Source organism: Sus scrofa, chromosome 13 (assembly GCF_054392235.1).
Source record: "Sus scrofa isolate SSC_HxYL_T2T_F1_AM1 chromosome 13, Sscrofa_HxYL_maternal_Yorkshire_Landrace_v2.0, whole genome shotgun sequence".
NCBI lineage: Eukaryota > Metazoa > Chordata > Mammalia > Artiodactyla > Suidae > Sus > Sus scrofa.
Genome location: NC_139395.1, coordinates 88,035,643 through 88,048,608, shown reverse-complemented (window position 1 = coordinate 88,048,608; position 12,966 = coordinate 88,035,643). Strand labels below are relative to the sequence as shown.

The 12,966-nt window shown below is 48.4% G+C and overlaps 1 protein-coding gene across 1 annotated transcript in view; it reads right to left on the bottom strand.

Moving 5' to 3' along the window:
• The window catches only part of TXNRD3 (thioredoxin reductase 3), a 64,260-nt gene that overhangs the window by 36,943 nt on the left and 14,351 nt on the right, over positions 1 to 12,966 (bottom strand). Inside the window, 8 exon segments of the mRNA NM_001436101.1 lie at positions 956 to 1,181; positions 1,902 to 2,017; positions 3,243 to 3,385; positions 7,320 to 7,439; positions 8,485 to 8,557; positions 8,781 to 8,885; positions 10,682 to 10,791; positions 12,053 to 12,113. Of these exon segments, the coding sequence (NP_001423030.1) occupies positions 956 to 1,181; positions 1,902 to 2,017; positions 3,243 to 3,385; positions 7,320 to 7,439; positions 8,485 to 8,557; positions 8,781 to 8,885; positions 10,682 to 10,791; positions 12,053 to 12,113 (954 nt within the window).

The following is a 12,966-nucleotide window of genomic DNA, read 5'->3' as shown; positions in this document are numbered from 1 at the left end:
CAAAGAAACTGTGGACCATGGGACCATTTCCTGAGTACAGAGATGGGCTGGAAAGCTTAGAGGTACATCCAGTGGAAAATCAAGAGTTCTATTTCATGGTTTAATTTAATTAAATTATTTCTTTTTATAGCCACACCTGCGGCATATGGAAATTCCTGGCCTAGGGGTCGAATCAGAGCTGCAGCTATTGGCCTATACCACAGCCACAGCAACACAAGATCTGAGTCACATTTGTGACCTACACCACAGCTCTCGGCAATGCTGGATTACCCTTAACCCTCTGAGTGGGGCCAGGGATTGAGCCTGCATCCTCACGGAGACTATATTGGGTTCTTAACCTGCTGAGCCATAATGGGAACTCTGATCCTTATTAAATTTAAAATGCTTGTGAGGAATTCAAGTGGAGATGCTCAGCAGGCAGCTGCATAAATGGATGTGGAGGTAGAGAGAGGCCCCCGAGCCAGGAGGTGATGAAGTGCGGGCCAGGTGGGGGCAGAGGGGGCGGGGGGGCTCCCAGAAGCCCAGGAAGAAAAGAACTGAGAGGACAGCCTTGGCTCTGCTTTGACCCTGACCGAAGGGTTCAAAGGGGAGGAAGGGAGGGAGACAAAGGTGGGGAGCTGGAAGCCTCACATGTCAAAGTGGAAGGAAGGGGCCGGAAGGCAGAGGGAAGGAGGGTTACCTGGGCCCTAAAGAAGGGGTCCTGGGAAGGAGGGAGGTAAGGGGGTGTGGTGGGGGAAGAAGGGGGAGGGAAGAAGCCAAGACAGGGGGTGGGAGAGGGGGAGGGAAAAGGAGAAGAGGAGGAGGAGGCAGGGAAGGCTGTCAGTGTCCCCGAGAGAAGACCACCGACAAGCCAACAAGCAGAGGGAGGGCAAAGGAAAAGCTCAGGGAAGGGGCTGTGAAAGCAAAGGGTGCTCAGGCACTGTGAAAGGGCCAGGGGTGCTGGCTTCGGACTTACCTCCACAGGCACAAATTTGCGCAGGAAGCGGACGCCGTGCTGCTCCATGTAGGAGCCCACCCTCTCGGCCATCTCCTGGTCAAAGCCCCGCAGGAGCACAGAGCGCACCATGACCGTGACGTCGAGGCCCAGGCCGGCCAGGAAACCTGCACACTCCAGGGCCACGTAGGACGCCCCCACCACCAGGGTGGTGCCTGGGCAGTAGGGCAGTGAGAAGAGGTCATCGCTGCAAAGGGAGAACGGGCACCTGGGGGCAGAGCGGCTTCCACAATGCCCTCCACCCAGGAGCAGACACGGAAACAGCCTTTCGGAGTTTGTGACTGTGTCCACCATGGGATAAGAAGTCCAGCTCGGTGTTTTCAAGATCAAATTAGTGCGTCACAGGCAAAGATTTATTAAACAACAAAACGGAAGAGAGGATATTAGACCACATTCTGTGGAAGAAGAAACTGCTATGTCTGCTTTGTATGTCTGTGTGTGCATGTTGAGTGTTCACCTGAGCAACCACATAAGAAGTGTATTTCTTAAAGAGCATTTGGTCAAAGTTTGAAAGTCATTGTCCTGCTTTATCATCGAGGTCTGATGTCCTGTTATGGCTGTTCAGGGAAGATGCCTATCAAGACTCAGTGTTTTCCTTTTCAGCTGGCTCACTATTCTAACACACAGACACAAAACCCCAAAGCTAATCATATGTACTGCTTCACTTTGGGCTCTAGAAATTCAGAGCTAATTCCTAGAGCAATTCCCTGGAGGCCTAGGACACATCTGTGGGTGCCAACATGCCCTCATCCTCTGCTCCATTCTAGTTAACTACTTAGCTCCTTGCACTGCATCAACTTTTATCCGCCATCAACTCAAGTCTTTTGTGAAATAAGATAGGGAGTACATAAATTGGAGACACACAAACATCACACAACTTCCAGTTAAATAGCCTAATGACCCTTACCTGGTAATACAGTATTCCTTATCTCCTTGGATCCCCAGATACCGCGGCCTTTCCCCTGTTGCTATGACAAATTTAGCAGCAGTATAACATGTTTCCTGTCCTTTTCCATTGGTTGCCTTGAAAAAAGCAAAGTAAACCTCACTTTTCAACAAACAACAGGGTTTCAGACCCCAGGACACACATTTTAGCACCCTCTGGAGCTGGCCGTCAGCAGGACAGCTGTGCAAAGACAGGAATGCGGTGGGATAACCTCCCACACGGAAAACAGACATGTTCACATTTTGGCCACCACGGCCGCCGTTTCGGTGCAGCAGGGACTGGAAGGCTGGTCAGGACGGCTGTGCAGTAACCAAGGAAGGTCAGAGGGCTGGAGAGAGGATGGCGCATGGCAAAGCCCACAGGCCTGAGAGGTGCTGGGATCTGTGCAAAGTGCCAGGAAGTGACAAGGAAGGAGGGCATCTGCTGGGGTGCGGTAGAAGTAGTGATAACGGTGAGGACCCTTATGTGTGTCCCCAAGTCCAGGCCCTGGAATCCACAAAGGGGCTCACTATTTGCTCACTTTCAATCACACAAGCAAATCACAGTCACCTCTTCATAAAAAGATGGAAAACAGTGAGATGAGAGAGGGCAGCCTGGAGGAGGGTCCTGAGCAGCCCAGCCACTGAGGCCTGGGGGGACAAGGAGGCAGGCGGGTTACAGCCAGAGAAACAAGCCCACCCACTGGGACTCCCACCCTGTGTGGTCTCAGCTTTCGCAGACTACAATCCTGGGTCCTGTCTAGGTCACTGCACACTATCCACCTAGGCAGAGGACAGAGGTGGAGCAGACATTGAGACGGCAACCACAGTCTCCCAGACCCCAGCTAAATGTTGATGTTCACCAAAACAGTCTCACTCTCCCTAAATATTGATCTTACAAGATAGAAATGCCATAGATGCACATATGTCAAATACACCAATTCTGATGGTACTCTTCCTAGTGCGTTTATGAACAGTATATACCGGAATTCTAGTGAAGGGTTCATTTTTCAAAAGAATCACACTGTTAAAGGTTTTCTTTTTAGACTTTTGGGCTTTGAACTGTCTAGTCTAAACATTTTCTCATTTAAGATGGCAAAGAAACCAAAAGGCAAATAACAGCTTAAAACTGAGAGTTCTTTAAAAGGTGATTTCTGCAGTCTGATCAGACTTGGACTCCACAAGCAATGGGGAAAAGCACAGAGGGCATGTTCAGCACACGCAACACTGGCCACAGCTCTAAACAGGTGACACGGAACCTGGGGTCACGACAAGCATGGGCAGAAGCAAGGAAAGTATGGACAGGACAGGACGTCACACAGACCTTGATTTTGTGGTGTTCGACGAATTCCCCGTAGGAGTTGATGTAGGCCACAGCCTTCTCCCGCAGAGACAGCCGGTAGCCCCAGTTCAGGGAGCCAATGTGGTTCTGGACGGCCTCTGTCATGGTCCCCCAGTTGTGCTTCACTGGGGAGAAATGGGGGGTGGGTGTGAAGGGGATGGTACTTTCCACAATAATTTATATATAATACAGAGCCAGCCTATGTATCGCTTTAAGAATCAAGAAGTGAACAGAAGAGGAGTTCCCATTGTGGCGCAGTGGAAATGAATCTGACTAGGAACCATGAGGTTGTGGGTTTGATCCCTGGCCTCGTTCAGAGGGTTAAGGATCTGGCTTTGCTGTGGCTGTGGCATAGGCCAGCAGATGTAGTTCCGATTCGACCCCTAACCTGGGAACCTCCATATGCCATGGGTGGGGCCCTAGAAAGCGAAAAAAGTAACCTAAATCTCTTTTATGCCAGTTATGGTATATACTCTTCTTCTTTTTTATTACAAAACATGCAAAAACAGAGTTCTAAGAACTAGGCAAGTCCATGGAAGAGAGCGTGGGGAGCCGGCCCTCCAGCAGTCTTGAGGCAGGAGGGTGGTCTATACTGGTGGGCAGATGCACGCTCCCCCTGCCCCCCCACCACTCCCACCAGGTCCAGGGCTGTGACAGTGAATTCCCCACGTTCAAATGACAGAGTTCACCCATGTCCCATGGAAGCTGTGGTGGAAATCGATGGGACCAAGGTTGCTCCTACAACCTTTGACCCTCTGGGGGGATTACCTCCTGGCTGCCCCTCGTCTGTGGACACTGGTCCCCAAGGAGAGACCAGTTTCCACGCAGCCTGTGTCTGTGAGACATGGGGGCCAGCCCAGGGCTCCCGCCAAAATGATGAGATCCCCAAAGGCAAACCCAGCTGGCCAGGGTCTGCCCTTTGGTCACATGCGGACACCGAGCCCTCTAGCATCTCCAGGAGGCCACATGCACTGGAATGTGGGACATCAGAACACAGGGAAGGGGAAGAGGTCACAGTGTGGGGGCTCGGTCAGCATAAGTGCCTATGGCTCAGACATCACGACACCTGTCCTGGGACATCAGCATCAACCAAGTCTCCTCATTTTGAGTCCAGATAGCCATTCTGTTTACGATGTCCCTGACCCCCACTGTAATCCCAGGGCTCATGACCCAGCAGAGAAGACCCCCCAACAAGGGCTTGTACCCACTTATGCTGTGGCCCCTCCCACCACTCCCCTGATAAGTTGGCCTCCCAGCACCACTCCTTTTTTCTTGTCTTTTTAGGGCCACACCTGTGGCATATGGAGGTTCCGAGGCTAGGGGTCAAATCAGAGCTGCAGCTGCTGGCCTACGCCACAGCCACAGCAACATGGGACCCAAGCCACACGTGCAACCTATACCACAGCTCAGGGCAACACTGGATCCTTAATGCACTGAGCAAGGCCAGGGATTGAACCTGCATCCTCATGGATACAAGTCAGGTTCTTAACCACTGAGCCACAATGGGTACTCCTACCCAGCCCTTAAAGGACCTTTTATCCCAAGGATCGTGGACCTTGTTGGTTAAATCCACACTTCACGTGTCCCTTTTTTTCCTGTTCCTGTAAAGACATTCCCTGTTAGGAGTTCCAGACACGGCTGCACATCAGGCCCCCAGGAAGCATGTTGGAATGGATGGGTCCTGGGACCCACCACAAGGATTCGAGGCAGGACCACAGAGGCCATGCCACTAACAAGCTCATGGGGACCCTGACGAGGAAGGTCTACAGATTTGCCTGCCCTCCATTCTTCCCTCTGCTCAGTCCTGCACCAAATGGCAGCACCATTAAACTCTGATGGCACAGTCGCTTACCAGCCTTTTCCCTCACACATTTATTTTTCAATACAAACTTGAGAATAATTTGTCAAGTTCCAGAAAGAAAATTTTTTTTGCCATTTTCCCTGGACTTAAAGTTTACAAATTAATTTTGAGGTATCATCACAATATGGAAACATTCCCTCTGCAATCAGAGTATATTTTTTGTTTTGCTTTTTATATATTTTCCTTGTATATTTTGTATATTCCTAATTAAATTGATTCCAAGTTATTCTATCTTTTTTTTGTTATTTTCCATTATAAATTTAACTTATTGTTGAAGTCCTGGGAGGTGCCGTGGGCACTTCTGCCTAAAAAGACAAACAATACAAAACAAAACAAACCTCATATCCATTTCTGCTAAAACAACAACAACAAAAAGCCAGCAAAGTAAGCAAAGAAACAGCCACTTCCTGTCCAGGAGGCTTAAGCCTTGTCTCCTGCCTCTGGCCCCTCAGATTCAGCTGCTTCTCTGGGCTGGTCACTGAGCTAGTGCCTGAAAACTGTGATAAGTACCACAGGTCCCTTCAGGACATCCTGGTGGGGAGGTGTCTGGGGATGGCCTTCCTGGGCAAGGCCTTGACGGCTTGCCGAGCATCTCGGTGCCGCACCTCCAGGTTAACATATGGTCCTGTGTGGGGGCAACTCAGAGGGTGACCCCACTCAAGGACATGGGATGGTATTTAGACGTATCAGCACTGAGGCGAGGTGGGGACACTGTCTGGCCCAAAGACCCCTTGCTCCCCTCCGTGAAAGCGTGTAGCCCGGGGCTGGAGGGGGGGCACTACAAGCTATGCTGCAGGCACCCACACTTCATCCCCACTCACAACCACCCCACTCACACCCAGCCATTTAGTAACAGGGCACAAACAAGTGTAATTTTAAAAAGAGCCTCCACAAACTACCAACCCCAAATGACCATCATTCCAATTCTATTCCACCCACCCTTTTGCAGCATTTCACTCAAGTTAGTTCTCTTCTTAGACTCCGTCTGTCTGTCCAAATCCTGTGCTTAATGACCTCAGCCCATAGTCTCTATAAACAGTGTACCCCCTCTCAGGTATCAGCATCCTCTGTGCACAGCCCCCCTCAGGTATCAGTGTCTAGAGATCCCACCTGTCCTCTGCCCTCTTCTACCTTCCATCTCAGTAAGTCCTAAGACTTTACCTCCCCACAGGCCAGGCTCCAAAACCAGGCCTTTCCCAGAAAGGCCATCCCCAGACACCTTCCCACCAGGATGTCTTGACGGGATCCATGGTACCCTATCACCAGAATGAAGGGTTTGAGAAGAGTCTCTGAAAGTGGGGACTCCTCAGAAGCTACCTGCCAGGTGGAGAGGCCTCATTTTACCTCCATTTTGACAGAAAGCTCCATCAAGGCAGAGTGGTCTGGGGAAATCTGTCCCAGGGAGGTCACTGTGATGCCACCAAACCTGCCTGCTCCATCTGGTCTCTCCTACCCCCTCCTCACCCTCACCCTCTGCCCTTTGAGGGCCCGGCATCCTGGCAGAATCAGCTGTGTCAGAATCATCTATGATGCTTTAAACTTGCACGTGCATGTGTGATCTATGGGTCCAAGCCTCTGAGAAGAAGACAGGCATTGTCATCCCGACCCTCCCCTGCCCTCCCCCCTTACCTCCTCTCTCCCCTCCTCTCTCTCCTCCTCCTCTCCCCCTCCCCTCCACCTTTCCTCCTCTCTCCCCTCCTCTCACTCCTTCCTTTCCTCCCCCGGCCCAGGCTGTGCTGCTCCAGGGCAGGAGTGATGGTTTCCTATCTACATCCTCAGAGCCTCACCAGTACATGTTTATTGGTGAATCTGTTTTCCATTTCTCATTAACTTAAGACACACATAAACACTGATAAAAAAAGAAAATGTCATACAATAGCGGGTAAAACCCTCAGATGCCCCTTGTTAGTCTATGTTCTTCCTATTTGAGAACAGAGACGACTCCCTCTCACTTCCACTGGGCTAGGGTGCTGAGTGGCTGTGGCTGCAGCAACTCCCTCCCTAAAGCACTTAGGCCACGGAAGCAGCTTTAAACTGACCACTGGAGTCCTCCAGTCGGCTCGGCTGATGCTCGATGGGCCTAACAACTGTTGATTAAATGAATTTCAAACTCATGGAAATATAAACAGCAAGTCCTTCTAAGAAACTCATTCTTTCCTCCTTCTACCCAATCCCTACTTTTATGAACTCTCACCAACCTTGTTGACTATACTCCCAGCCAAACTTCCTTGAGTCGGTTAACGCCTGCCCCAGGAGGGCGGCTTGATGCATCAACTTCTTAGGAATACAGCCCACATTTACACAAGTACCGCCAAGACCTGAGAAAGAAAGTACTACTTTTAATGGTTTTTTTTTTTTTTTTTTTTTTTTTTTGCCTTTTCTAGACCCGCTCCTGCGGCACATGGAGGTTCCCAAGCTAGGGGTCGAATCGGAGCTGTAGCCACCGGCCTACACCAGAGCCACAGCAACGCAGGATCCAAGCTGCGTCTGCGACCTACACCACAGCTCATGGCAACGCCGGATCCTTAACCCACTGAGCAAGGCCAGGGATCGAACCCACAACCTCATCGTTCCTAGTCGGATTTGTTAACCCCTGAGCCATGATGGGAACTCCACTTTTAGTGTTTTGTGTGTGCGTGGTTTTACATACATGCAGAGTGGGTGTTATTAAAACATGGAAATGACAAACATGAATGGTGGTAGGGCCAACATCACATTCTACAATAACATGCAAATGATTAGCCAAACTTGTTGACCAAGGGTCAATGAAGGAGCCGAGGATAAGCAAAACTGGCGCTTGGCTAACTTATCAGCGTTGTGGATAGGGGCTGACAACAGGAGGGCTGGAGGCATGAGCAGAAAAGACCCGGCACAAAGTCTGTGTGCTGTGTTACCAAGGAAAGAACGAGGGCCACCAAGTCCGGGCTACAGCAAAGTCCAGGGCTAGGAGGTGGCCACATTGCATTAAACTGACCTGGAGCGACCACACATACTACCTCGACCCACCATCCTGCTGCTATTGGGGTCAGTTATAAAATCAATTCAGTAACAAAGGAAAGAGTCACAGCAACCTCAGACAGGACGAGGCACACGCCACATCATCAACGTGTGTGAAAACATCATCCTGGCAGAAATGCTGGAATGATAGGGTCAAGGGATTTTCTTTTTGCAAACTCTTCCTTAATTATTTTTATATTATCTTCTAACTCCTCTTGTTAATGCTGAGATTCAAAACCCAGGAAACAGGCTGGTGACACTTGAGGTTGTTGCTGAGGACTGCATGAGAATGACAAGCCCACAGACACCAAGAACAACAGAAAAAAAAACAGACAACAACAACATAAGGACAGAAGAGCCACTCACCCCATGATGTGCCCTGGGGCGACGGGACCACAAAGTCCAGCACCAGGACTTTCCTCCCCAAAATGGCGGCTTCCTACCAAAAAAAAGCTATATGTAAAGATGGTGTCACTTTCCCGACACCCCCTGAGGGGTCAGACCTTGCTTGTGCTGTCGCACAGTCTCTCCCCATTACACCAGCTTACACCATACACTTATAACTCCAACTAGAACGTCCTGTTTTGTTTTTTTTAAGGGGCTGAAGACATGCTTGAGGCAATTACCAGGAAAATGATCTTTGAGTGTCTTTTTCCTCATACCTGAGCACATGCGAGGCCACCAGAGCCACCACCGATGACAATGAGGTCATAATCGTAGGCTGGGTCGTCCTGAAGGAGCTTCTGTAACAAGCCACTCTGATGGGCCTGAGGGTTAATCAAAGAGAACACAGAGTGACTTGTTTTCAAACTGCTTCTGTGCACCCTATGCTTCATCAGCAAAAATTTCTGTTACAAAAATCTTGGAAACAATTGACCCACAATTGCTACTCAGTTGGAGCCAGCGAGTTAGAAGGTATGCCAACATATTTTTGTTGGTTATGGCCCCACAGCAGCATGTGTGTCAAATGACAGGGTGGTCACAGCTTTACGTCCATGTCAGACAAGGTCATTTATCAAAATACCATACCCAAGTGTGGTCAAACACCCAAGTTCCATTTTTTCGGATCCTCTATATTTTGTTCATCTTTGCTAGCCTTCACTTTAAAAACAATTCTCATGCATCATCAGCAGGACATGCACTTTGAGTTTTTTCCTAGTTTCCCATAAACCGACCTAAATTTTGCAACTTTCTAGATAGCACACACATTTTGCTTTTCCTCTTGCGAACGGTCAGGACGCTGGCCCTGCAGGGCACTGCTGTCCCTGGCCGTCCTTGTGGTCAGAAACACCTGAGGTAAGATGAGAGGCTCCATGTGCAACTAACACTAGTTCGGTCTGTGCGAGTTGGTAGCTCAGTTCCACCAGCTGGTTTTGGAACCTGCTCATCCTGAGGCCACAGTGGAAGTGTCACTTGGCCCTGTTGTCCCTGGGCCAGGGTCTCCTTATTCTTAGGTGCCTTCAGGGAAATCTGCCTCCTAGTCAGCCACCGTCCAAGGTCATGCCTTCAGGTCTCCAAGTGCGCCCCCACCACCGACACCTCCTCCGACAGCATTTTCCAGGCTAAGCTTGGCGAGAGTGGCACCTCTGAAGGTGCTGAGAGGCTATGACTGCACACTTAGCCCAACAGGGGCTGGGTTACAGCTTCCAGGGCAGGTATGGCAAGCAGCTGCTAGGTAATGATGCTGAACCCAGATTAACATCTGTGTAGACAATCCTTTCTCCCAACAAGAATATAACTCTTAATTAAAATGTAAATATGAACATTTAATCATGGCTTATTACCATTTGCATATGTATATAAAGGATAGAGAGCAGAATTTTAACAAAAGCAACTACTTAAAATAAGGACCTTATTTAATAAGTATCAATTTTCATCAATCCCTACTTAACTGAATGATCCCTGCTCACTTTAGCATCCTAGGAATCAAATCATAAAAGCTCTGCAAAGCTCCCAGGGTCAGCAGCCTTGACAGGAGTTCCTGGACTTGAATGTCAGCGTTGTCCCGACTGCACTTCCCTCAAGGAGGGGAGGCCCCGCTTCTGTGCCATCAGAAGGACAGCCCAGGAGTTCCCGTCGTGGCGCCGTGGTTAACGAATCCGACTAGGAACCATGAGGTTGCGGGTTCGGTCCCTGCCCTTGCTCAGTGGGTTAAGGATCTGGCGTTGCCGTGAGCTGTGGTGTAGGTTGCAGACGCGGCTCGGATCCCGCGTTGCTGTGGCTCTGGCGTAGGCCAGTGGCTACAGCTCCGATTCGACCCCTAGCCTGGGAACCTCCATATGCTGCGGGAGCAGCCCAAAGACAAAAAAAAAAAAAAAGGGACAGCCCACCCACCTGTCCTGCACCCTCTCTCAAAGCCACTCCTGCTCAGCTTCTGAACTTTGAGTTGGTAGGAAAGCTAATTTCCCTTAAAGTAATCAAGATTATCTGATAACCACATGCTTTTCATTGCACAAGCTTCAAAAGACAAATAGCCCTAAAATGCATCTCCTCCCCTTTTAAATACTTTTTCAAAATAAAACTTGAACAAACAGCACTCAAGAATACATGGCACTGTCACTACCTGGAAAGTCCGGTCACAGCCACCCATGTGCACTTTATTCACAAAGATGTTGGGCACAGTCCTCTGGTTAGTGAGCTCCGACAGCACCTCCTGAACACTGGCCCCATTATCTATGGAGCAAAAGACAAATCACGTACAGCTCTGCCAGGTGCCACACCTCCGTGAGCTGAGCACAGCATTAGGACACCCAGACCACCCACGTGTGCACACCTGCGAGGTCGGTATGGCACACAGCGTTATGAGATAACCACTCAAGAGGGGAGAGCACTACTCAGGTGTCCAAAGGCAACCTTAAAGAATAAAGACCAGGCCATTGACTCCTTTCACAGTAAACCCTTCTAAATGAGAGTTTGATTCATAATTCAGTGATGAGCAGAGGGAGTGGGAGGGACAGGGAGCTTGGGGTAAACAGGTGCAGAATGCAGCCTTGGGGATGGATTAGCAATGGGATCCTGCTCTGTGGCACTGGGAACTCTGCCTAGTCACTTATGATGGAACACTTAATGTGAGAAAAAAGAATGTATACATGTATGTGTAACTGGGTCACCATGCTGTATAGGAGGAAAAAATATATATATAATAAAAATAAATAAATAAAAATCATTTGAGAAAAAAAAATTCAATGACGAGGCCGAGACAGATAAGAACCCTCTTTAAAGAGCAAATAGAAGATAAACTCTACTTCAACGGTAGACAACACAGAAAATATTTCCTACAATCACATTTGAAAAATCTCTATCACTATAGATCAAAATGCATCCTTCATCTTGAAAAATAAAACTTGGCTGTAAGTCCTTCAGAGTCCTAACTGGGCATTCTCTTTACAGAAGTCTCAAAGATTGAAGAATATTTCACTTATTAAACTTGGCTAAAAGGAGGGGTGAGGTCCTGTGAAGGCAGAGGTCAGTTTTTTCTGTTCGCCACAACATCCCCAATCCTGCAAAAAAAATGCCTATGTGCAGTACAGGGACGACAAGAATTCAAACGTATAAAGCAGAAAACTGAATGCGCTGCCCCTCATGGGTAATACACTCAGGAAATAGGGGCAGACTCATTTCATCTATTACAGCTTAATCTATTTTGCTAGAAAGTTGTCAGACACATCTGAAATGCCCGAAGTATTTCCATGTTACCGGCTTATCTACCTTCCTTCTACTCCTGCCCCTCAGATACAAAAAGCATAACCAAAAAATTTACACAAAAATTATTTTCTTGTACAGAGTCACTTTTTTACGGAGTTGATTGTAGATGAAAACAGCTCATCTAACCCAAAGATGCAGGAGTAGATTGAAGTGAACAAGGCAAATGGAAAGAGGTCAATCCTGATAACATTTATGATAAACAACAGTATGTACTAACCATGCTACTTACCAACTTGGTCAAGTTCCAAGATATTACATTCAACTCCCAAAGAAGAAAAGAGCTCTTTAACCTGCAACAAAAATTTTTGCTAAGTTTACTCTCACAAAGATTCAAGAGAGGAATGAAGTATGGGCATAGTAACAGGGGGTGTTCAGAACCGGTGTTCTTTGGAATATGAACTCTGGTCTGGTTCCCTCTATGCATCTTCCCAGAATAATCTCGGCCCATCTCTTTCTTTCTTTTATAATCTACATCCTCAACCTCTAAATCTGTAACTTTTGCCCAAATCCCTTTTCTGAACTCAGATAAACACTATTTCTCCACCTGAGCGAGCACAGGTCTTTCACGTGCAACATGCCCCAAATAAAAATCATCTTCTTCCACATTCCTTTTACTCTTTGTGTTTTTTCTCAATAGTCATTAAATCACTCAACAAATATTTATTGATCAAACACCGACTATGTGTCTTCCCTTGTTCTATCTACTGGAGATAGGACAAAGACACAATCCCCTGCCACCATCCCCCTGAAACAGACAAGGAAACTGACAAGTTCACCCAGTTGCCTGAACACTAAATCCTAGTCCTTGCTGCTCAAATGAGGTGGAGGACCAGCAGTACCCGCCTCACCAGTAGCTGGTCAGACTTGCAGTTGGGGCCCTAGATGCCATCTGAAGCAGGAAAGCTCCACTGAGCACTGATTCCGAGTCTTCAGTGCCTCCCTCTCTCCCGGCATCTTCCCATCCATGATAACTCCCCATCTGTCCAAGTAACTGCCCTGTGCTGAACCAATTCCCCTGCCCAATTCCCATGCTTATTATCATGAGCCATTAATTTCTACTACTGAATCTCTCAGCTACATCCTAAGAGTTCTCTCTGCATCCTTGTGTTCCCTCTGGTTCTCTAAACTACAGCCAAAGAGGAC